General features: G+C 47.5%; 1 protein-coding gene across 1 annotated transcript in view; it reads right to left on the bottom strand.

The window, feature by feature from the left end:
- GRIK4 (glutamate ionotropic receptor kainate type subunit 4) overlaps nt 1-26,368 on the bottom strand; it is a 152,675-nt gene that overhangs the window by 52,638 nt on the left and 73,669 nt on the right. The window contains 4 exon segments of the mRNA XM_063178248.1: nt 6,973-7,026; nt 10,788-10,966; nt 17,330-17,495; nt 21,605-21,702. Of these exon segments, the coding sequence (XP_063034318.1) occupies nt 6,973-7,026; nt 10,788-10,966; nt 17,330-17,495; nt 21,605-21,702 (497 nt within the window).

Genomic DNA, 26,368 nt, shown 5'->3' with positions numbered 1-26,368 from the left:
ACACCCGCTTTACACCAGGCCCAGGACACTCTGTGCTGTTCCTGCTCTTTTTTCATGTGGGATGGGAAAGGAGAACACTGGGCCAAGGCTTCCATTTCTCTATTAAACCCCGGCTCTGGCAAAACCTCCTTGTTCAGAGAGTTTGGTGCCCAGGAAATCTCTCCAAAGCCAGAGTGCAATGTCCATCCTGAGACTTCTTGGCAGCTTTTGTGCAAGGGCCAAACCTGCAGTGCCAGCTCAGCACAGCTCTGGTGACATCACCTGTGTGTGCCATTATTCACCATATTAGGGTTAATAAAGTATCCCATCATTCACCATTTTAGGGTTAATAAAATATCCCACTATTCACCATTTTAGGGTTAATAAAATATCCCATTATTCACCATTTTAGATATCCCATCATTCACCATTTTAGGGTTAATAAAATATCCCATTATTCACCATTTTAGGGTTAAAAAACCATCCCATTATTCATCATTTTATGGTTAATAAAATATCGCATTATTCACCATTTTAGGGTTAAAAAACCATCCCATTATTCACCATTTTGGGGTTAATAAAATATCCCATTATTCACCATTTTAGGGTTAAAAAACCATCCCATTATTCACCATTTTGGGGTTAATAAAATATCCCATTATTCACCATTTTAGATTTCCCATCATTCACCATTTTAGGGTTAATAAAGTATCCCATTATTCACCATTTTAGGGTTAAAAAATATCCCATTATTCACCATTTTAGGATTAATAAAATATCCCACTATTCACCATTTTAGGGTTAATAAAGTATCCCATTATTCACCATTTCAGGGTTAAAAAATATCCCATCATTCACCATTTTAGGGTTAAAAAAAGAGCAGCTTCTTTGGGCAAACACAACTCCAGGGAGCCTCTCCCAGGTCATGGAAGGCAGAACTAAAAAAAACTTCACTCAAAAGCAGATTGACCTTGCAAATTTTCCCCCAAAAATCACCAAATCTCCTCAGGCAGAGGTGGAGAAAATTCCTGCCTCGTCCTCTCTGGATCCTGCTGCCCTCAGAGCTGTAAATCATCCCAAAGCTCTGCTCAGAACACATTTATTTGTTTACTCAAGTGGACAATATTATGTTAAGTGCTTTCCATGGTTTTCCTGAAAGGTTTTCATTTATTTATAAACTATCGACGGAGTGAATACGTTTCTAATGGGCCACATGTAAAAATCAATTCCTCTAGGAGGGGAAAAAAAGTGGAAAAAAGTCATCACAGCAACAATTTGAGCAGGTAAGTGGATGAGCCAGAGCAGAACATTTTTATTAAGTTGGTAGGAGAGGATCTACTCAAGATCTACTCAAGGCAATGCTGGTTGGCCATTCAGGTGGGGAGAGAGAAGTTGTGACCTCAGGGGCAATTTAGGGGAATAAATTTATACCTGTAATTGGATTTTTCTTCCAAAAAAAGCACTGACGTGCCTTACAGGTCTTGAACCTCCTCATGCAAGGCCAGCTGTTAAATTTTGGAGGCTGCTCTTCAAACAAGAGCACTTTTAGGAAAATGCACTGCTCAAAGTTCAACTTCTCTGCAGGGAGATTTGGAGAGAGACAAATGCACAAGGAGGTCAAGTGTTACATGTTGGGACCTGAAAAATGACAGCTCTTGGCAAAAAGGAGGTGGGAAGTAGGGAAAGGAAAAGGGAAGGAAGAAAGGAAGGAAAGGGGAAGGGAAGGGAAAAGGGAAAAGGGAAAAGGGAAAAGGGAAAAGGGAAAAGGGAAAAGGGAAAAGGGAAAAGGGAAAAGGGAAAAGGGAAAAGGGAAAAGGGAAGGGAAAAGGAAAGGGAAAAGGAAAGGGAAAAGGAAAGGGAAAAGGAAAGGGAAAAGGAAAGGGAAAAGGAAAAGGGAAAAGAGAAGGGAAAAGAGAAGGGAAAAGAGAAGGGAAAAAGAAAAGGGAAAAGGAAAGGGAAAAGAAAAGGGAAAGGGAAAGGGAAAAAAAGGAAAGGGAAAAGGAAAGGGAAAAGGAAAAGGGAAAAGGAATTTGCCCTCCTTCCCATTACTTTTTTTTCCAGAATTTCCAGGGAGCTGGGATGTATCTGAGAGAATTTACCCAAAAATTGGGAATCAAGCACAGGGATCTGGTCAGAAAGTAACAAAAGTGAGGCAGCAAAAGGCAGCGAGGCACAGCCACTGCTTTGTCTAAACCCTCCTTCCCTCATGCTAACGAGAACGAGGAGAAATTGCCTTGGCAGCCTTGCAAAAACCTGATTTGTTTGCCCTGCCAGCACATGGCACTGGAAATATGATCCATAAATCCCAGCAAGGATCAGGGCTCTCCAGAACACTTCACATCAGCTGCTGGGAACCAGGAGGGCTGGGAGGGGAAATCTGTCCCAGGGCATTGAGATCCTCTGCCCTCCTCACCTGGGCAAGGCACAGGGAGGGCAAACAGCACGGCCTGTGCTGGAGCTCACGGTGAAAAATAAGATTATTTCACCACAAAAAGGCAATTTCACAAAACTTAAGCCTTGTCTGTAGTTTCCTCTGCTTGATTTGACATCGTCCCTTCCTTCCGAGGGATGTCACCCTGCTGACAAGACACAGCAGAAAAGTGTGACACTCTCTGGGGGATCTGGACACCAATTTCCCCTCCAGCTCCAGTTCCAGGCTGACAATTCAGCTCAAAAAACCTCGTCCTGTACCAAGACCTCTTTATAAATCCCCAACAAAGAAGAGAAAGCAGGAAACAAGACAAAAAAACCCCAAACCTGAGCTGATTTATCTGGTCTGTGGGAGTTGAACATGGCAGCTGTTTTATCAGCAGCAACACCTGCACACAATTTTGTCAGGGAACAAAACTGCACCCAGTGAATTGCCCTGCCTGACTTGAGGCACTGGGAAAGCTCCTTTACACCTTCCCCCTTGGAGTAATAATTTTAATTGTTTCAATTATTCCCATCTAATTGTCAAATATTTTGAAATTTAAACCCAGCCTAAGGTCTGGATATTATTAAAAAAAAAAAAAAAAAGCAACAAACCAAACAGAGAGAGAAGGAAAAAAAAAAAAAAAAAAAAAAGACAAAACCCAATAGCTGCACAGAATTAACAAGCTAAAAGAATTAATTGTAGCGTGGGGTTTTGAAGGCATCCAACATCCCCTCCTACTCTGTGCTGCTGATTTCAGGGATTTCCAGTGCTGGAAGGAAGATTTTTCTTCAATGCACAGCAGTCTGCTTTCAATGGTCTATTTGTGCAGCTTATTATTATTATTATTATTATTATTATTATTATTATTATTATTATTATTATTATTATTATTATTATTATATTTTGTTATATTTTTATTATTATTCTGCACATCATTGCCCCCTCACATGGCCATGAGCTCTGTGGAGACCCAGCCAGGGAGAAGGGAAGGGATGATGAGGATGATGGGGATGGTGAGGCCGATGAACAGCTCTGAGATCATCCCAGCACCTCTTCAGGGAATTTCAGGCAATTTAATCCCTCCCCAAAGTCCCAGATCCAGGCAACCATCACCACATGGAGGTGCCAGGGAGAAAATGGGATTTTTTGCCAGGAGCGCCCCAAGTGCAGGATGTGGGGAAGACAAATGCACCAGACCTGAGAGTTCCATGAGGACTCCTGGAAAATCTGCCAGGCTGCTGCTGACCAGAGCAGGTCCCTGGGGCTGGCTGAAGGAGGCTGATAATGAATTTGCACGCAGGAAAAGGAGCCTGTGGATGTTTTTGTCTTGGTTTGCTCACTTCAGCTCCCATGGAAATGTGATGGGGGCTGAGGGTTCCTCCCCATCTGCCCCAGTGCCACTCCCTGGTGCCACCAGGCTGGGACAGAGGGGACAATCACCCCCAAAATCCCTCCTGTCCCCGGCACACACAGAACTCCCTCCCCTCACACTCACAGAGAGCAGAGCTGTCAGCTGGGATGTGCTTATTAAATAAAATTAATGCTAAAAGACAGGAACAGAGCTCCCCTCTAGAGCTGCAGGGCAGGTGTTTAATTCAGCATTTTATCCTATTTTCTCCTCTTTTTTTCTTTTTTTGCCTGAGATATTTTTCCATCTCCAAGCAGCTCAGTGCTCCACAGGCTCTCTGTTCCCTCTCCTGATGGGTTCCCTCTCCATTTAAGCCATTTTTTCCTTGCTCCCCTTGACAGTAGTTCCCTCTGATTTTATCTTTTCTATTAGGCAGTGATTGCAGAACCTCAGAGGGTTCATTAGGAGCTTGATAATCCCTCCAGATTTATGAGTCTAAATTGCTCACTCCCATCTCCAATCCCCATTTAAATATTACTAATTTCCTTAAACATCTCTTCCATCTGCCCAGGTTTTGCCTGATGTCACCTTCCCCATAATGATCCCTGCCAAAAATCCCGTTAGTTCTGCTACGAGCTGGGCTTTTGAACAAAGTGCTAAAATAACCTGGATAAACAGATTAATACCCTGAGAGAGCGAATGGCAACAAAACTCATTTCTTTCTCACCTGCCACTGCTGCATTCCACGAGATGAATGGGTTTGAAAGGCAAATTTCACCTCCAGCAAATGCTTAATCACACCCGTGCTCGGGACTGGGGTGGAGGTGGGAGCTTCATTTTTAGAGCAGCATCCATGAGATGCTGCTCAGACAACAGAAACAGCTCTAAAAAAAAAGGACTTTTTTTTGCAGAATGTGCTAGTGATGTGAGATGGAGATCCCTCGCTGCGTGCCCAGCTCTGCTCTGTGGGACTGGGAATGGTTGGGGAGGGAACTGGGACAGCAAGAGCTGTTGGGAACACTGGAGACACCCCTGGGAGTGGGAATGGTGGGGATGGCACTGTCCCTCTGCCAGCACAGTGACACTGGGACCCGGGGCACAGAGCACAGCCCCCAGGCTCCCTCCCTGTGCCTGTGCTGCCCATTCCATGGGGATGAACAGGATCAGTGAACTTTGTCTGGCTGGACTGATCCATGGATTGAACACTGAGCAGGAACCCAGCCAGGAGCCTCCTGCCCTTTTCTGTTCCTTGCATCTCTCCCTCTGACACCTCCTTCCATTTATCCCTTGTCCCCTCTGTGCCCCAACTGCTCCCAACCCCTCCATTTCCCTCCCTTCCCTTGTCCCTTCCCATTCTGTGCCCCAACTGCTCCCAAGCCCTCCATTTCCCTCTTTTCCCTTCTCCTTTCTCCATTCTGTGCCCCAATTGATCCATTTCCCTCCTTCTCCTTTTCCCTTCTCCCCTCTGTGCCCCAACTGCTCCCAATCCCTCCATTTCCCTCCCTTCCCTTATCCCTTCCCATTCTGTGCCCCAGCTGCTCCCAACCCCTCCATTTCTCTCTTTTTCCTTCTCTCTTCTCCGTTCTGTGCCCCAGTTGCTCCCAACCCCTCTTTTTCCCTCCTTCCCCTTTTCCCTTCTCCCCTCTGTGCCCCAACTGCTCCCAACCCCTCCATTCCCTTATTTCTTTCTCCATTCTGTACCCCAGTTGCTCCCAACCCCTCCATTTCCCTCTTTTCCCTTATCCCTTCTCCCTTCTGTGCCCCAACCCCTCCATTCCCTTATTTCTTTCTCCATTCTGTGCCCCAGTTGCTCCCAACCCCTCCATTTCTCTCTTTTCCCTTATTTCTTCTCCACTCTGTGCCCAAATTGCTCCAACCCCTCCATTTCCCTCCCTCCCCTGCTCCCCCATCCTCTCCAGCTCCCTGCCCACACGTTTGGCTCCGTCCCTTCCCGTCTGTCTCCCACCCAAACACAAAGTGTGATTCAGCTCTCTCAGCTTCCCTGCCAGAAATTATTAATAGAAATTAGAGAATAGGAGAATCATTAGGGCTGGGAGGCAGCTCCACCTCACCCCCATGCTGGTTTCCATCAGCCCCACAGCAGCACTCACAGCTGGGTTCCTCCTCTCCTGGAGAAGTTCCTCTGATGTTTATTTTGGATTTACACTGGGGGCTTTAACCACACCATGATCCCATTAATGTTATTTGTGGCCATAAAGCCAAACAAACCATCCCCTGCTCTCAACATTTATGGGATCATCCTTCCTTTGTCTCAGGGCTGTGATGCCTTCCTGGTGCTCATCCCTGGCCTTTTCCAACACAGGGAATGGGATAAGGGATGGGGTGACAACACCAGCATAACCCCAAAAAATCAGGACAATCAGGACAACCAGGAAAATCAAGAAAACAAATCAGGACAACCAGGAAAATCTGGAAAATCAGGACAACCAGGAAAACAAATCAGGAAAATCAGGACCATCAGGACCCACCCACCTGCTGGAGCTTCCCAAAGACCTGCACATGTCATTGCCCCACCTCCTGTCACAATGTCCCCAGTTCCTGCCTTTGGAAGCTGCACCAATCATTTTCCACCTCCCCACGACCTTCCCAGCTTTGCAGGAATGACGCCCGAAGATTTTTTCGCTTTTTATATATTTTTCAGCTTTTTATGTATTTTTCTTCTATTTGTAGCATCGTAGCTTTTAAATATGTAATTGTAGAGTTTCTGGTGATTTTCCTGCCCTTTCTCACATGTTAGAACAATAAGCCAACCCTTCCTAACACATTCTTGAGGTTCTGGTTAGCCTGATTTTTATCAACAGGAATTTCTAACGAGGACATCTTGTTTTGAACCAGAATTTAAGAGATGTAACAAGACACAGAACAACTCCAAGGGGCAGACCCAAGGGTTGGTTGCTGGGGCAACTGGTCTCTTGTTGGATGTACCTGTTAGATGAACTAATTAATTAACCTGATAAAAACTGCAGAAATCCAATACCACGTGTGCACAGCAAGCTTTTGTTACAGAACTGCTTTAGGAAATTTTTTTTTTTTTTTTTTGTATTATTGGGAAAGATTTTGCCTTTTGATTCTAGCAGCAGGCGACATCCCTGCCTCCCTCCCTCCCCAGCACATGAGGCTCTGTCCAAGCATCCCACAGGTCAGGGGGATCAGCTCCCATTAAAATGACTCCACACTCAGGCAGGAAAAGCTGGGAAAAACTCCTTACCAGATTAGTGAAGATATAGGTGTAATAGGCAGATGCCATGCCCAGTTCAGCTGCCTGTGAAGGAGAGGAAAAAAAGAGATTAAACCAGAGCCTGACAATCTCCAATCTCCACTCCAGCAAGGCAGAGATTTTGCTTTTTCAGGCTTATCTCTCCTTGCAGGAAGGGAGAGTGGGACACAGCAGCATGGCTGGACCTGGGAAATTAAAGTTTGGGGAAGGAATTTTTCAGCAGGACTGAGTTTAGCTGAGGTCTCCTGCCCACACCAGCCCCGACAGAGGGAAATGACCCAGCTCCAGACCCTGCTCTCTCCATGGCATTCCGAGATGGAATTCAGGGATTCCTGCAGCCATACAAGGTTAACCCTAAGGAAATCACCTGTGGAAAGCAGAAGCTTCTAAACTTCAACAGAAAAGCTGTTTTACAGACCCCAGTGGCCCTCAATGGTCTGGAAAGGTGAAGTGGGTCCTGCAGGCCCAGTCCTGAGAGCTCCAGAACCCCCTGGGATGAGGAATTCTATGATGTTTTAAGAGGAAAATAAAGATTTCTGCTTATTTTGTGTGTGGATGCTGCTTTGCTCCTGTTTTGGGACATAGAGAGGGAAAAGAGCAGCTGAGAGCTCCAGGCTTGTCCCTTCCACCACAAACACCATGATGGAGACAGAGAGGCAGGAAAAGCTCCTGGGAGTTGCAGGAAAAGGACAATCAAGCCACTGGTGGCTTTCCAGCTTTATCAGTCAGATTTGGGCTCAAATCCCACAAATTAATGAGCATGGATGAGACCCAGTATCTCAGCCTGCTCTCCAGAATTGAGACAGGGCTGTGCTGGCCACAGAAACAGAAGAAAACAGGGCAGAACTGTCCAGGGATGCTGAGAGAAGGACACAGAATGTTCCATGGGGATGATCTGTTCCAGAGATCACAGAGCAGATAACTGAAGGCCTTTCCCAAAATTCTCACTGCACAAGGAGCTGGTTGTGGGAACAGATGCTCAGCAAAGTGGGGCATCAATCTGCAGATGCTCCTGGAAGCCTCTGTTCCTCTGCCAAGCACAGCTGCTCTCAAATCGAGCTCCCAGAGCCTGGCAGAGAGGTTTTCCCAGCAGTGCAGACCACACAGAGCAATGGGAGGCAAGGAGGGAAGGACCATAGCACCTCGCTCCTGGTGTGAGCCCCTTTTATCCCTCCCAGAAGCTGTGGCAACAAAAAGTGAGGGAAGGAAGGAAAGAAAGAGGCAGCTGGGATTGCACCTCTTCCTTTTCCTGTATTTTAGCTGTTCCAGGGCAAAGCTGAGGCCACCACCACTGTGCCCAGCCCCTTGGCTGGACATTGTCACGCTGTCCCTCGCCCAGGTGACACAACAGAAACAGCAAAGCCATTTGCTCCCTCATTTTTCACCCCGTCCACAGCAAAATTTAGCCCCAATTCCCCCTGCCCATCCCCTCCTGGGGATGGTGACAATGCCAGCCCTCCCTGTGACCCACTCTGAGGTCACAGGTTTGGTGTCAAGGGTAGGAAATGAAGGTGAGCAGCAAAGCCTGTCCCATCCATTCACCTGGCAGCTGGGAGTTGGGAATCTGGGAACCATCCACGTGTCCCCAGCCCATCTGGGGAGGGTGAGGGATGAGAAACTGGAGATTCCTTTCACTGTGCAGGGCTGCTCTCATGGGACAGACCCAGCAAACCCAAACTGCTGCTGTGGGACAGGACACGGCTCCACCTGATGCTCAGCACCACCATCGCAATGAAACACCTCCCAGCCTCCCAAGGTGCAAGAAGTTGCCAGATTCTCCTTCTTTATTTATTTCCCTCCATTTCTAGAGTCCTCTAGCTGGAAGAACTGGGTTTGACTGGGAACTGCTGGAAATTCCTGACATTTCTCAGGGGTGGCAGGAGGAGGCTGGAGCTGGGCAGGGAGATGTGGGTGCCTGGAGAGAGCTGCTGGGAGCCTGTGGGAAGTCACTATAGCAACAGAGGAGGGGGACAGCCCTCAGCAGCCAGGCAGTAACAGGGAAAAAGGGGAAAAAAACACACAAAAAAACTTCTAAGTAGACAACCCCCCAAATTCCCCCAAAAACGTCTATTTAAAAATGAAAACTGCACCCTGTAGAATAAAAAATTTTGGGGAGAGAGATGAATGATAAAATCATCCCTGCTGGATGCCATCAGGGGTAAATCTGGCACAGGCAAGGCCTTTGGATGGCACATTCTGTGACAAAAGAGCCAGGACAGGGTGGAAAGCCAGGGAGATCCCAGAGCCTGGATCCTTCCTCCCTTCAGGAATGTGCTTCTTGTTCCCTCCAGGATGTGGGAAACTCTGCTCCATCTGGAGCACTGCTCAATTTTGAAGCAGGCTATCAAAACAAGCACTAGAAACTGCAGCCAGAGAGCATTTAAAAATAAACAGGATTAAAATAAAATCTCGGTTAATAAGACAATAAAAAGAGAAAGAAGGAAAAAGTTAGACACCTAATGGGAGGGGGAAAAAGGAGGCACAAGAGTCATTTCAGAGAGCTGAGCAGTCCTTCACAGCTCCTGGATGGCAGCACCACACATCCCCTCAGAGCAATTCAACCACCACTTGCACAGATCCAGCCCTGGAAATCCCATCAATGGCAATTCCCCTCTGGGCAGAGCCAATTCCCAGCGCTGCTGAGGGAATTTTCACATTTCAATTGATACCTTAAATTTTAGCTTTCATATTTTTCAGGTTCTGTGCTGCCTAGGTGTGCAATTTGGAGATTCACATGAGGGGATGGTGAGCTCTGTGCACAGAGCAGGGAGACAAACTAAAACCTGCTCCAGCTGGGCACCAGGGACAAATGATCCAAATCTCAGCCCAGGAGCACAAACACCGTGGGCTGGAGAGAGAAAATCAAGCAGGGTGGGACTGCCTGGGCTAAAGCTGGGATGGGACAATGAACTGCAAGGTGCAAATGGAGCAGAACTGATCCCAGGGAGAGACCCCGGGAGCGCTCGTGCATTTTGGGGCCATTTTGGGTCATCTTGGGTTCATTTTGGGACATTTTGGTTCATCTTGGGTGCAGCCCAAGGTGTATCCATTGAGGTCTTTTAATAAATCCCTGTCCAGCCTTACAAGGCATCACAATATCCCACAAGAGCTGGCTGGGGGAGCAGCAGCACCCCGAGGGACAGGGGATGGATACTCACTATTGATGCAGAGCGACCCCAAGGCAGGAATAATTTACTCTGACTCTAAATGATTCAGAAGGCTGTACAAATGCTGTGTAATATATTATATTACACCTATATTAGAACTATACTAGAACTGTATCATACTAAACAGATATTAAAGAAAAACCCGTGACTGTCTCCAACAGTCACAACACAGCTTTGACTGTGTATTAATTGGTCCATCAATATCAACAATCATCACCAGTGTCCAATTAACAAACCACTTTGGGTAAACAATCTCCATAACACATTCCACATGTGCCAACAACAGGACCAGCAAGTCAAGAGGAAATAAAACATATCTGTATCTCTGAGCTTTCTCACTGCCTTCCCCAGGAGAAATCCTTGGGCAAGCTGCTCCCTGTGCATCTCACCTTCTGCAGGATGGTGCCATTGGCATGGACGATGACGGTGGCTTTGACTGTGTATTAATTGGTCCATCAACATAAACAACCATCACCAGAGTCCAATTAACAAATCACTTTGGGTAAACAATCTCCATAACACATTCCACATGTGCCAAACAACAGAAGCACCAAGTCAAGAGAAAATAATTCTCATCTCCGTCTCTGAGCTTTCTCACTGCCTTCCCCAGCAGAAATCCTTGCTCCCTGTGGGTCTCACCTTCTGCAGGATGGTGTGGGACATGGAGGCGTTGGCGTGGACGATGATGGTGGCTGTCTTGTCATCCCGGATCTCCTTCAGGAGCGGCGTGGGGTCCCGGCTGTCGTCCAGCATCCGCACCGACAGCGTGTCCTTGGAGATGAGGAACTGCCGCAGCAGCTTCTCCAGGTTCAAAAGGCCTTGGGAGGAGAGACAAAAAGGACAGAGCCCTGTGAGTTTGGGGCTTGGTTCTCCCATGGGACACGGTGATCCATGGCAGGATGTGTTCCTGAAGTTCTGGCTCTGGGCACTGCAAAGGAAAGGATTCAGTGCTTGGTCCAGCAGGGAATGAAAAATAACGGAGTTATTATATTTCCAGTTATTTCAGCTCTTCCCCAGAAAAAGAGAGTGAAATAAAAGGATTTGGGGCTCAGTTCTGGGTCCAGCATGGAATGAGAAATATTGGAGTTACTCCAAATGTTCCTCAGAAAAAGGGAGAGGAAATAAAAGGATTTGGGGCTCGATTATGGGTCCAGCAGGGAATGACAAATAATGGAGTTATTCCAGCTGTTTCTCACAAAAAGAGAGAGGAAAGGAATGGATTTGGGGCTCAAATCTGGGTCCAGTAGGGAATGACAAATAATGGAGTTATTCCAGCTGTTTCTCACAAAAAGAGAGAGGAAAGGAATGGATTTGGGGCTCAAATCTGGGTCCAGTAGGGAATGATAAATACTGGAGTTATTCCAGCTGTTCCCCAGAGAAAGGGAGTGGAAGAAAAGGATTTGGGGCTCAATTCTGGGTCCAGCAGGGAATGAGAAATAATAAAACTATTTCAGCTGCTCCTCAGGAAAAAAAAAAAAAAAAAAAAAAAAAAAAAAAAAAAAAAAAAAAAAAGTGGAAAGGATTTAGGAGCCATTGTTTGGTCCAGCAGGGAAGGAGAAGTGATGGAGTACCCCAGCTCTTCTCCAGGAAAAGAAAGTGGTCCCAAACCCCTCTTGGGAAGAGATAAGAACTTCAATATAAGGTCCAGACAAGGTCTCCATTATCTCCCTGCATTTTGGATTGTTCTGTTTACTGGAGGATTATTCCTCCCCCTCAGCCTTTGCATTTCCAGCTCCCAAATTAAGTGTCCAGGAAGGGGCAACTTTTTTGGGAGCTGTTGGAGCACTCTGATGGGGCAGCTGCTCTCTTCCAAGGGGATGAGAAGCTCTGCTGAGAGCTGGAGGTCACTGCAAAAGTACAACATTAAAAAATCGTGACAAAAATAAGGATGGGCACGTCAAGGGCTCCTTCCAACACAGCTGCCTTGAAGCCTAATAAGATGTCAAAACTCCTGCTGCAGATTTTGTTAGTCAAGAAAACAGCTTTGATAGAGCCTCTCTTGTCTCCAGCTGCTGAGTTTCATCAAGAAATCACCTCCTGCCAAGTTTGATTGACCAGAGGAACCAGCAGATGGATTCATCAGCACGACACAGACAGCATAGCCACACACCCCATCCCCTCAGGAAGACAACCCCAAAACGGGGGGGAAACAGAGCGGGAGAAACAGAACCATCAGCAGGGTCACAGCCCAGCTGCCAGAGAGGCAAATTAACCCTCAAGTCAGAGCTTTACTCTTAACCTGACTTATTTCTGACTGCACGAATCCACTCATTCCCCAGCAGGTCAGGAGGCAGGGGAGGGTCACAGCAGGGTGGGATCAGTGCTGGAGCTCTGCTCTCAAGGACTTCACCAGGGAACAAAGCAGGGCAGGAAAAGGGGAACATCCAAGATGAGGAACCCTTCCTTCCCAGGGAGAGGTTTAAAGCACTCTGAGCTTGCTCTGGGCTCCTGGCAATGCCCTTGCCTCTCCCCTGTTCTCTGGGTACAGTAGGAGCACAGCAAGGGGTTATAAACCAGCTGTGCCAGGGCTTCTCGGGGTCACATCAGCTCCTTCCTCTTCCTCACCCGGCAGAGAACTCACTCTGCTCACAACACACCAGGACCTCACCTGAACACTTATTCTGTCTTCTACCCCAGGTGAACAGTTTTTCCTAAGCCCTCCATTTGACCCTCGAGGATGTGGAAGGGTTTATTTTCACCTCATTCCACATCTGCAGGGGGCCAGACAGGGCTGCTGGAAATCACAGCCCTGACACTACCAAGTTTGCTTGCAGCTCATCCCAGCAAACTCTGCTGCTGTGAAACCCAGGAAAAAAATTGTAAAGCTCATCAGGCACAGAGAGGAAGAAGTGGAACAAGGAGAATAAAAAATAATAATAAAAAAAAAGAGAAACATTTGATCTCTGCCTTCAGCTCGAGGAAATTACCATTTCCAGCACATTAGATCCTACCTGTAGCCCCATCCAGCCTCCTGCTTGCAGCTGCTCTTGCTGTGTGCAGGGAAGTCTCTATTGTGCAGAGATTCCCCTTTGTTTGATGCTGAGAGAATGTGAGACTCTCGCTGCTGCTGCTGCCAGACTGGCACTTCAGAGGGATGTGAACCCCACAAAGGCTCGCAGACTCCTCCTGGCACCTTTGAAGTACCAAAGTGAGCACACAGAGGCTGCACCAGGCACCTGCTGCTCCAACACTCCCATGGGGAGCTCTGAGAGAGGTTAAGGCTGGCCTGTGGCAAGTCCTGACCTTGATTATTTGATTTTTTTCTTATGCAAACATCGGGAGCTGGCAGGAGCAGCCTCACTCCTGAGCTCTCAGCAGCAGAGATGCTCCTGGAAAGGGGGAAAGGCAGGAGCTGGGGCTGTCCTGGAGCTCAAATACATCTCTGGAGTACAAATACAGTGTTCAATGCTCCTGGGAAGGAGGAAAGGCAGGAGCTGGGGCTGTCCTGGAGTTCAAACACATCCCTATTTAATGCTCCTGCTGATGGAGGAGCTGCAGGGCTGCTGATGGTTCCACTCCTGGACATGGATGGTTGGGAAGAGAACATTCCCATCATCCAGCTTTGCTTTTAATCCCAAAACGTTGCTTCGTCTCCCTGGGTGTTTGAATTAAAAATAAAACTTTTAAAAAAGGACCAAGGATGTGCGCAAGGTCTCGGACCTCACCACCCTGGTCACCCTTCCCAAGCACTGAGTGTTATTCCCTCTCCTCTGGCAATCACAGAAGCTCCTAAAAAGTCCCTGCACTCCTCTAATTGCCTTTTTGGGTTAAGGTTTCTGTGGAACCACACAAAACCTTCCAGAGCAGCTCCCAAACCAGCTAATTCTTGAACACCACAGAGAAACTGAGTCAGATACTCTTATTCTCTCCACCAAACCGAGTCACACAAATCTCATTTACATTTTACATTCCCCAGGGCATTGCACTTAGGCTGGCCCAAGTTTAAGGGTCATTTTCTGCTCCTGCCAGGGGAAATCACATCCAATCCCCAGAGGAAGGATGTGACAGGGTGAGTGTGGCAGGGCACGGCCTGGGGGTCCCATCACAGCCTCACACTTAAACCAAAGCAGCTCCAGCTTGCCCCTCCTGGGATCTAAATAACAACAACATCCCTCAAAGCAGCATTTCCTCACTGATGAGCAGGCAGCTCTCATGCTCCCCTCAGCTGCCTCAAGGGAACCTTCCAAAAGCCTGAAATGCCTCCAGTTAGTTGTTTAAGGACTGAGCTTAGGAGCAGTGCATGTCCTAAGGGAAAATCAAGGTTTGTGCTCCTACATGAAGCTCAATTAAGCCTCGTCTGTGCTCTGTTACAGTCAGGGCGTGTTGGGCTTCAAGCCTGGCTCAGATCAGCTCCTTGCTGAGCACAAAGAGCTGGGAGGATGAAAGGCTCCTGTCCCACTGCTTCCCTGGGTCTGGGAAGGACTCAGCACAGCCTAAATATTGAGTTATCCAGCAGCACCAGAGCGAAATAAATTGGATTGCTTCAGGTAAGAGGGTTTGATCCAGCTAAGTAAAAATCATATTAATCATGTTAATTCCAGTGGGAGACTCCTGGCCCAGGAGCAGGGCAGGGGTGCAGAGCCCTGAGCCTCCTGCATGGCAGCTGAGAAAACCTAATTATCTTTGCTTCCCTTCTTGCTTAAGGTTAAGGTTAGACAATGAAAAATTCCAGCTCTGGGAGTGATGTGGGAGACCATTTGCATGATTTTAATTGCATCATTTCGAGCCAGGGCCTTTCCTGGGGTGGATGTGAGCGCTGCTCACTGAGGGTGATTTACTGACCCACCTCAGCCTACTGCCCTGGGGCACAGAAAACACAAAGAGGAGCTAAAAACACTTCTGGTCCCTGAGTCCCTGCGCAGGAATCTTCCATCAGCTGCTGCTGCTGGGGAGTTTGCTAACTGGGAATGGTGCTGGCCCAGTCACAGAGCAGCATTCCTGTCACCTTGTTCTTCCAAGGTGTTTATCTAAGTTTACATCCTTGTAATGAACTTTCTCACACAGTTTTATATGAATAATTATTGGTTTACATTTTTTTTCTCTAATTTGATGGGCTGTTGGTTTGTGCAGTGTCATTGGAGAGGTGGCACTGTCACCTTCCAATCCACTGGCACTTCTGGAAATCTATAAATGCTGGAGTCAGGAAATAAACTTCCCTCCTTTTTACCTTGGAGATTCCAGCGCGAGTGTTGTTTTATTTCATGTCCTACACAATCCCAAAGCTGTCCCTGCACCCAGGAGCCTTTCCAAAGCCCCTTTCCCAGGCTGCTGTGGCTGCCAAACCCCAGAGCTCCTGTGGCCACCCCAAATCCGCTGCACGGTGACCTCAGAAAGCACAGGACACGCTGAGATCAGGGATGCTGAGCCTGCTCCTGCCACAGCAGGAGCTCTGCAGGGATAGAGACAGGCCTGGTGAGGTGGAGAGGGCCCTGGAGAGGGAGGAGATGGCTCTAGAGAGGTGGAGATGGCCCTGGTGAAGAGGAGATGGCCCTGCAGAGGGTGAAGATGGCCCTGGCGAGGTGGATGTGGCCCTGCTCAGTTGGAGATGGCCTTGCTGAGGTGGAGAGGGCCCTGGTGAAGAGGAGATGGCCCTGCTCAGGTGGAGATGGCCCTGCAGGGATGGATATGGCTCTACTGAGATGGCTTGGGCCCTCCTGAGGAGGAGATGGCCCTGTCAAAGTGGAGATGGCCCTGGCGAGGGTGGAGATGGCTCTCCTGAGGTGGATCTGGCCCTGCTGAGATGGATCCGGCCCTGTCAAGGAGGAGATGGCCCTGCCGAGGGTGAAGATGGCCCTGGCAAGGTGGATCTGGCCATGCTGAGATGGATTTGGCCCTACTAAGGAGGAGATGGCTCTGCTGAGGTGGATCTGGCCATGCTGAGATGGATCTGGCCCTGCCGAGGGTGGAGATGGCCCTGCTGAGGGATAGATCTGGCCCTGCCGAGGGTGGAGATGGTCCTGGTGAAGAGGAGATGGCCCTGCTCAGGTGAAGATGGCCCTGCAGGGATAGAAAAGGCTGTGCAGGGATAGATATGGCCATGCTGAGGTTGTGATGGCCCTGCAGGGATGGATCTAGCCCTGCTGAGGGTGGATACAGCCCTGCTCAGGTGGATCTGGCCCTGCAGGAATGGATGTGGCCCTGCTGAGGTGGAAGGCCCATTGTCCAGACACACAGTCCCCAGCAGATGCAGGCTGCAGAGCCAGGAGGATGCTCTGTGCTGACTGTTACTCAAATCCCACTTTCAGGCCACACAAACTGCACGTGGCTTTGAGCAAGCCACATTTCAAAGTGCTTTACTTGCCTAAAAATAACCTCCAGAAACAGGCCTACGCCTTTCTTAAATTTTTTTCTTTTTCTTACCCAAAGCCCCATCTGTGGAAGCAAAACACTCTTCAGATGGGCAAACAGAAGGCAGGATCATCTCCACCCATCCCCTTTCCTCCTCTGAAAAACTCCTCCATTGACACTGGCGAGGGCTATTTACAGACCACAAATGGGATGGGGCTGCTGTGGAACTGCCTTGAGCTGTTTTGTTTTCCAGCATCAGCCTCATTACATGGTTATGGCAATGGGAAAATGCCAGCAGCTCACATCCCAGGTAGCAGACTCAGAACTTAATGTTATAACTTAGTTTATAAGTTTTTTGACCCATCACACAAAGCAAAAGCACATTGACAGTATTTATATCTGTATAGTATATGTTCTATATTGACAGTAGTTCTATCCAACCACTGTAAGCACACGTACCTTTGGTTAAACAATGCTAGCTTATTTAGGATACAATAACTGCTTGTAAGCCTTAAAACACAATGCACAGAGCTCCATTATTAAGCTTCAACCTTCCTAATTTCTCACTAGATAAACTTTTCTGTAGCTTAGAGAGTTATTCTAGCCAAGCATTAATACACAGACCATTGTTCTATTTGTCCTTGCTTTTCTACAGTTTAAATAATTTTTCTGCTGACCTATCTCATGGCTGCTGCTTAGCTCTAATCACAGTTCTGCTGTCTCTGAGGCCTTTTGCAGCTTTCCCAAAACCCTCTGATTTTGTGGATTCCCACACTCCACGGGGCACCAGGGTGGAGAAACTGGAGTGGAAAAGCTGCTCTGAGCAGAGACATGAGGAGCTGGGACCAAACAAAGAGGAGATGAAGCAGAGGGGCAGGAAAACCAAGACTTACATTCAGCTTTGGCACAGATGAGGCAGGCAGTGGTGCAGTTGAAGAAATTCAGGATTCCTGCCACGGCCACGCTGATGTCGGTGTTGCTGGGGTGCAGGTTGAGGGTGGTGAACCTCTGGAGCTGCAGCTTCAGGAACTCCTCTGGAGCCACTTTGAAGTGAGGAACCTGAGGAAGGAAAATATAATTAAAGAGGAAGTAGAAATGAAAACAAGTAAATCTGCGATAAAGGGCCTGTGGTGTGAAGCACACAGCAGGCAGGAAGTGGAATATCCCAATAAAACTGCAGCAGCAGCACGGGAGTCAAGAGGGGAGGGTGGGACTCGTGCAGCAACAGAGGAAAATAATTATCACAGCAACAAAAACCACGGGAAGGAGCAGAGCAGGAAGAGTCTTGCTGAGCCACTCAGAGAAAGGCACCAGGGACTGTGATTACAGCACAGGAAACCTTCCCTGTGAGCTCAGCCTAATTAGCTGGGGCACTTATTGTGGCTGGGACCTGCCTTTGCTGGAGGAGGATGCTGTGCAGAGACACAGGGATCACCCAGGGCCCTGAACCCAGCCCTGCCCTCTGCATGGAGGGGCCAACCAGGTAATTCATTAGCAGAGATGAATGTCACAGACAACTTTTATGAAAAATCCTTTCCTTAGGATTTTTCCTCCTGAGAAGCTGGGAGGCCTCAGGAACAAAATGCAAATAATGGTTATCTGCTGCTGTGGAATGCAACAGGTGCATCTGGGATTGGTCTCATGTGGTTGTTTCTAATTAATGGCCAATCACAGTCAGGTGGCTTGGACAGAGAGCCCGAGCCACAAACCTTTGTTATCATTCCTTTTCCATTCTTAGCCAGCCTTCTGATGAAATACTTTCTTCTATTCTTTTAGTATAGTTTTAATGTAATAAATAGCATAAAATAATAAATCAAGCCTTCTGAAACATGAAGTCAGATCCTCATCTCTCCCCTCATCCAAGAACCCCTGTGAACACCATCACAGAGGAAGGCAAGAATGAGATGACCCCGCGCTGGTGAGGCTGGGCAGGGGAGGAACAGCACAGCAGCCAGAAGCTTTGGGCATTTCTGACCAGACAGGACTGGGGTTGTGATGGGTGTAGCAAAGCAGCAGCTGGAGCAGGATGTGCTCCAGGGGGAGTTTTGGGAGCTGGGAAGGCGCAGGGCTCAATCTGAGGGAGCTCTGCTGCACATCCTGCAGGCTGCAGCCACATTCCTCCTCACAGAGAAAAGCAAGGCACGATTCTTCCCAAGAATATTCCTGGGTTTCACATTCTCTCAACCTCAGAGAAAGAAAAAAAACCAAACCAATTCTTATCTCATTTGCTGTGCCTGTGTTTGTGCCAAAGTAGAATCCAATATGGAAATTTACCCACAGTGATGGGGTTTTGTTTCCTTGGCCTATCAGGGCCACGTGTCTGTCAGAACTGTGGGCTGACAGTCATGAGATTCTGGGCAGTTGAGTTGAGTGCTTGGCAGATTCAGTTTAGATGTAATGTAATATAGTGTAATATTGTTGGGAAGGATGAAAGTTTGACAAGAAAGTCTCACAGATATGTGCGCTTGGCAGAGAGATTTTTGAATGTAGAAACTGAAGAAGGAATAGAAATAAAAGCAAGTTGGATATAGAAGAAAAGAATTGCTGAGCCAGTCTCACTGGATAACCACTGAGGCAAAGGGTGTGTTAGTTAGAAGGGGTTTGTATGGCTTAGAGCAAAGGATAAACCCACCCCAAACGAGAAGATGTTTTTACCAAGCAGAAAGAGAGCACAGGCAAACAAGGCAGCAAATGTGGCAAGGAGAAAAAGGTCTCCGAATTTTCCAGTGCAAGAAAACTGAAAAACAACTTCTAGCTTAACCTGTAATGTACTGACTTTTAGTGATTGGAGAACAGTAACATGAATATGGTAATTATAGCAGTTATGATAGGCTAGAGGTAAAAGTTAAGGTATAGATTGGTTCTGCTGTATGAAGATGCTCACCAAAGAAAAGTATATAATGCATTGTGACCAAAAGAAAAGTCTATAATGCATTGTAACCTAAACTCGGGGTCTCCGGGCCTGCCTGCAGCTGGAGCTGACAGCTGTAGGCACAGCTCTGTCACCCACCACCCTGGACTGCTGCAATGTCTTGGATACAATAAACTGCATTTTGGATACAATAAACTGCATTTTGGAGGTCCCCTGGAGTCCCACATTCCTCATTTCGACTCTTACATAATATAGTATTGAATAATATAGTATAATAAAGTAATTAATTAGCCTTCTGATAAGATGGAGTCCTCCTCATCGTTCCTCCCTACAAATGCAAAGCAGACCATGGATGGAGCACTGGGCAGACACACAGACCGTGCCCAGACGCTCCAGGCTCAGCCAGATTAAGAGAGGCAATCTTGTTTTCCTCCTGCCAGGTGAATTATCCTGGAAGAAGCAGAAGTCGGAGGAAGGGAAACATCTGCCACAGCTTTGTTAGCAGCGTGTCAGGTCCTTCGGAAGCCATCAGCCCCTGGCTCCCTCCTCTCCCCTCCTGGGAGAGCCCATTAGCAGCTCCTCAAGGCTGCGTTAGTAACAGCAGGAGCTGCTGCTAAGCAGGGCGAAGTTAAGGAGTAATAAGCTGCTATCCGCCTTGATTCCAGCCCGCAGCCCTCAGCCAGGAGGGAAAGGTGGATTTCCATAACCAGAGAAGACAGGGCAGCTCCTGGCAGCTCCTGATCACTGCTGGGAGGGATCCAGACCAGCCTGGGGCTCAGAGGGGCAGAGACAGGGGAAGGAATCCACCACTGTTCAGTGTTCAGCCCCTGCCTTCATCCCAGGAACCCTCCTCTCCTTGCCAGGAGCTCTGCCCCAGTGCAATTCCTCTTTCTGGACAGGGAAAGAGGGATTCTTGTGTGGAAGGAATCCACAAAACACATCAGGGCTGAGCACAGCCCTTTTCAGCCCCCGCTCTCATCTCCAGGAACCCTCCTCTCCTTTCCAAGAGCTCTGTCCCACTGCAATTGCCCTTTATGGAATGGGGGAAAGGGATTCTTGTGTGGGAGCAATCCACAGAACACATCAGAGCAGAGCACAGCCCTGGTCAGTCCCTGCCTTCATCCCCATGAACCCTCGTCCCCTTTCCAGGAGGTCTGTCCCAGTGCAATTCCCCTTTTGGGACAGGGGAAAGGAAAGGGATTCTTGTGTGGAAGGAATCCACAAAAGACATCAGCCCTGCCTTCATCCCAGAAACCCTCTTCTCCTTTCCAAGAGCTCTATCCCTGTGCAATTCCCCTTTCTGGACATTCTTTGGGCGTGAGAGGGGTAACATAGGACAGGTTCATCCCCCGGACCATCAGTCCCTCCAGTGCTTGTCTGGGGACACTGATCCCGGTCCCCGAGGGGTGGCTGCAGGCACAGGGGGCTCTGTGCCCCAGCTGATGCTCCTGGGACGTAAATCCCACAGAGTTCCTGCAGGTTTACATCTCACGGAGAGCACCAAACACCTCAGGAGGGCACCAGAACTCACCTGTCCTTTCTGCAGAAAAAAGAAAATAAATAAAAATCAGGAGCATCAGATCAGAGACTCAGAATGAATCTGAATTTCAGAGGAAAACCACTTGCAGAGTTGCCTTTCCTGGCATGGAGAACAAGTCCAGCGCATTTAGCGAGAGAAAACACTACAAAACAGCCCCAGGAGACCCCTCCTGCTGCAGCCCCGTGCTTCAGGGCTGGAGGATCCCTCCCATCCATCCCTTCCTACCCCCAGGAACAACAACCAGCACTCATTTGTGAATGCAAATTATTTACAGTGCTCGGTGCCAGCCTCCTCTGTTGGAAGGCTGAGCTCCAGAGAGAGCCACTAAATGGCTGAGAGATGTTATCAGCCTTTAAAGGGATGAACTGTGAGAAGAAAACTCAATTTCTTCTCCAGAGTGCAGAGCCAGATCCGTGTAGGCAGGTTCAGGGCTTATAAAATATTAAATCCAGCACATAGCCTGGACAGAGATAAAAAAAGGGGTTGAACTGGGTGGAAGAGCAGTAAACATAAAGCTCCCCAAGAACGTGCACGAAGCATAACAGGAGATTTGGGTTTGCATCCAGCAGGGTGAGCTTTGGGCTGTGCAGCCCTCAGTGGGGATGTGGGGATGAATGTGAGGAGCAAAAGGGGGTGCAGAGAGGAAAAGGGAGGCAGAAAGAGGCAGCAGAGGGGAAAGGGAGACGTTTCAAAGGTCTGTGCATTGGGAGGAGGGTGATGCACCATGCTGACATCACAAATGAATTTCCCACTCACCTCTTTCTCCCCACAGATGTTGCTGATGATGGAGCTGGAGGCTGGGCTGGAGGAAGGTCCCAGGACTCCCACCACGCCTTTGGGGAGGATCTGGCACACTGTGGGCAGCAAGAGAGGGAGCAGAGGTCAGAATTCACCCAAATTCCAGCAGACTGCCATGCTCAGTAAGAACACAGCCTCACCTCCTTCACACAGCACCCTCTGTGCCATTTTCATCCCCGAAATCCCTTTATTCCCCCTGAAGCACTGTCACGCTGCCTGTAACACTGTCCATCTTCCCCCAGTTTTAAAACCCCACCTAAACTCTCCCCAAAACCCCAGAATCTTCATCTCTGACCCCTTTTTGTCCCCAGGTCAGGAACATGAACTAAACTTTATGGAAAGATGCTAAACACAGCAGTGCCCTGGCTTTAAAGCATCCAACAGGCTTGTAGCAATTTTTCCCCTCATCTTTGCAGAGCTCAGTGGTAAAAACAAGGATTTCATTGCTGGTTTTCATTTGTTTGGTGTTGTTTTCTTGCTGGCAGTAGTGAAATCTTCTGGCTCCCTGCCACCAAGGTTAGCAGAGCCATAAAAAACACCTGATAAACTGAAGTTAAATCTCTTCCCGGGTTAAACTGCAAGGGGGTTTTGGGTCCTTTTAATTCACAGCACAAATCCAGCTGAACTTCCACCTCCCTGCTGCCATCCCCATCCCCTGCATCACTCAGAACCTTTTCTTCAGAGCAGGAAAAACCTCCTGAGCAGGAGGGGAGAGCCCCTCATCATCCTCAATCCCTGAGCTCCAAAAGCCTCCTGAGAGCTGACCTGCCTCATCATCCTCAAACACTCATCTTTTCCCCAGACAAAACCACATTTGCTCAACTGGAATCTTTCTGAGCAGAAAGGAGGCACCAAAAGGGAGAAAAGAGGCACCAAAAATCTTGAGAGTTATGGCCACAGCAAGCTCACAAGGTTTCTGTGTACAAAAACCAAAGCACTGCACCCCAAAGCTGAGATTTCAGCTGTCATCACTATCAAACCTGCCTCTTCCCCTGGCTTGCACCTCAGAACAACTCTTGTGAGGGTTGTGAAGAGTTATTTGAGCTGGAAAAATTAAAATCTGGACATGGTGGGGTTTTTTTTGGTAGTAAAGCAAATTCATCATCAAGACTGCCAAGCTGCAGATTAGGGATGGGGTTTTAGTGACTTTGAGTCTTTAAATCAAGGTTGAAAGGGGAATAAAAGCTCACTGTGCTTGGGGTGAGCTAGAACAGCAAGTTTGGGGTTTGGGGAGTGAATTCAAGTTTTCCCAGGGAAGCTGTGGCTGCCCCTGCATCCCTGGAAGTGCCCAAGGTTGTCCCTGCCCATGGCAGGAGCTGGAACAAGATGATTTGTCAGGTTTGCCAATCCAAACCATTCTGTGATCTCTGGCCTTACTCTCCTCCACAGCCTGGAAAATGAGGCCCAAATCTCATTTAATTTGTCACTTTGGGGAATTGGTTTTGCTTCTCTTTTGAAGGGAAAAAACTCCTTATCCTCCCCAGTCCCTGCTGATTGCTCCAACTTCTTACAGAAAGTGCTCATGAAATGCAAACATCTCCTCTTGGGTTTTCCTTCCTCCTCAGCTCCCTCTCCCTCCAACAACTCAATCTCCTATGGAGGGATATTTTTTTTCTGCAGCATCTTCAAAGGAATCCAGGGCTTGCTTTTCCTCCGTGCTTAAAAAATTTACAGGCACTTAAAGCTCTCCAGAAGATCCTTTTAAATGAGGAGCACCAGGCTGAAAGCAGCACTCATCAGTGCCTCTCAGCTCTGCCATTCAGCATCCACGAGGAAGGAGCTGCTCCAAGCTCTCCATTTCTCACAGGTCACCAGCACAAAATTCCTGAGGAGAATTTTGTTGCGGCGTGCAAGGGGGAAAGTTTGGCGACTGATTTTCTCCTCGTGCCTCCCAGCAGGAACAAAAAGTGGGTTAAGCAGCCATAGCAACAGGGTTGCAACAACTGGAGGAAAAAAAAGACCTGGCTTATCACTACCAGGGGGGAAACATCCACGAAAACGAAGGAAAATGAGTGGAAACAAAGTGGAGGTGCCTGAGGCAAAGGTTTTGAGCACGTTTGGAAAGATTCTCTTGTAATCCAAGCACATTTCCTGTTTTACCTGGTGCTGTCAGGGCTCTCAGGGAGAAAAGGCTCGACCTTGCTGCTGCCATGGGCATCCACACAAGCACTGGCAGCGCGTGGAAATGTTGGACCTGTATCCAAAATCCATCCAATATTCCCAGGGACTGTAACCATGGACAATTCCAGAGCCCTGCCACTCCAATCCCTCCATACGCCAACACCACAGAAGCTGAGGGCTGTGCAGGGCCCTTTGGGATGCTGCAGGCTCCAGCAGCTCCGAGTTTCTGCCCCAATTTTGATGTTGTTTAGAATTCAGGGTCTCAAAAGTGCTGGAATTGAAGTGGCATCACTTTAAAAACCTCTTTACCATCCTGGATCAGGTGTGTGCTCAGGGCACAGGGCAGTGTCCAACCATTTCCACGAGTGAATTTTGGAATTAAACCCACATTTGGGCACTTGGGTTACAGCAGGATATTTTTTAAAGGAAGGCAGAACTGCAAACTTATTTTGAACATGAAAAACACAACAGATGAGGAGCTGTTGGTGATAAATGTATTCACAACTCCTCAGACATGGCCAGAGTGCCTTTCTCTTCCTCAGATCTGGATCACGTGTGTGCTCAGGGCACAGGGACCCTCCTTTTGTACCGCAGGGCAGTGCCCAACCATTTCCACGAGTGAATTTGGGAATTAAATCCACATCTGGGCACTTGGCACACAGCAAGAGATTTTCTAAAGGAAGGCAGAGCTGCAAACTTATTTTTGAACATGAAAAAGCACAACAAACGAGGAGCTCTTGGTGATAAATGTATTCACATCCCCTCAGACATGGCCAGAGCGTCTTTCTCTTCCCGAGATCCCAGGAAAACATTTCCATGAATCCTGCCCTGTTCAAAGCAGGCCTGGAAGGTCCCTCCAGAGAGAGGAGCCACCCCAGGGGCAGAATCATCTCATTGAGAGCACACAGATACCTGAGCAGGGTTTCAAACAGAACACACAGAGGATTCCTGGTTATAATTCAAAACAAACCAGCAGGCAAAGTGTGGAAACACCTCAGGAGCTCCCTGACTGCAAAACAGAGCTGAGATCTCCAGAGACAGGGACTGGCCATGGGATTCTCAGAGAGAAAACACCAAGGGCATAAAGGAAAGAGGTTCTGGAGATGCTCCTGGAGCATCCCGTGTGCTTCCTGACAGGAATCTGACACCAGAGAGGGCTGGAGAGGCTGGGGAAGCGTCCAAGGCCAGCTTGGACAGGGCTTGGAGCAAACTGGGATAATGGAAAATGTCCCTGCTCATGGCAAAGGGTGGAAAAAAATGAACCTTAAGGTCCCTTCCAACCCCAACCATTCCTTCCCTGATAACCAGAACAGGCTGAAAATGAAACTGAACACAAAACTGAAGCATAAATAAATAATTTATGTCCACAAATAGTGGGACAGGTAAAAAAAAAAAAAAACCAATTAAAAAAAACCAACATGTTGGAGTCAACAACACTGAAAAGACCCTTTGGAAGAGCACTCTGAAATATCCATTGTGTGGATAAATCAAAAATCTCCAGTTCTCCAGCTGCTGCCTGACCTGCCCTGGATTTTCTATTCTTATTTTTGAGAACCTTGAAAACTTGCCTGAAGGTGAAGAGGGGAAAAGGAAAGGGGGGAAAAAAAGGAAAAGGGCGGGGGGGAAAGGAAAGGAGGGGAAAAAAGGAAAGGGGGGAAAAAGGAAAGGGAACCCAAAATAACAACAGCAAAACTCTTTTACCTACTCAGCTCTGATTGAATTTTGGGAGCAAATACAAGAGAAAAGGGAAAAGTGCAGGTTTTGGAAAGAAAGGAATTTAGATGGAGAGCTGGATCCAGGCTGGAAGTGGCAGCAGCAGTTCCAGAACCCAGATCAAACTCCAGAGGAGTTTCCAGCCTCCCTGTGGGATTTAGGAAACCAGCAAAATGTGTTTATTTTGGGAGCCTGGTTACTTTATCTGGATTCACAACAAAGAGGAGTTTAAAAGGCTGAGGAGGCCAGAGGGGACAGGGTGACAAGCAGGGAAATGTGTCCTGCCCAGACATCAAAGGGAACAAGGTGGTTTAGATAAAGACATGATTAAACAAGTCACTTTGGAGCTGCACAAAAGGAGCTGGAACATCAAACACAAGAAGAGAACAGGTTTTCCTTGAAACAGCAAAAAAACCAAAATAAATAAAGGCTCTGCTCACAACTTCTCATTGAAACCTCCTTAAAATGACACAGGAACAGCCAAAGTTTGTGTTCGTTCATGTCTAAAGCTGGAATAGCAAACCAGGCATGAATGTGATGGATTGGTTGGGATTTTACCTGCTGGAGCAGCTCAGATTTTGGGGCTCTCTTACATGAAAACACCTGAGTCAGTCAGAAGGGAAAATGGGACAAAAACGGTGCCAGGAAAAATAATTATAAAAATAAAATATAATATATAAAAAATAGATAAAAATTAAAATAAAAGTAAAGTAAAAATAAAATAAAAAATAAAATAAGAATATAAATAAAAAATAAAATAAAATATAAAATAAGATATAACAAGATAAAATAAAATAGAAAATAGAAAATAGAATCAAATATAAAATTAAAGAATGAATAATCATAAAAATAAAAATAAAATTGAATAAAAAATTAAAAATTAAAAAA

The sequence above is a fragment of the Melospiza melodia genome, chromosome 29, assembly GCF_035770615.1.
Source record: "Melospiza melodia melodia isolate bMelMel2 chromosome 29, bMelMel2.pri, whole genome shotgun sequence".
NCBI lineage: Eukaryota > Metazoa > Chordata > Aves > Passeriformes > Passerellidae > Melospiza > Melospiza melodia.
This window is presented reverse-complemented; position numbering and strand designations above follow the sequence as displayed.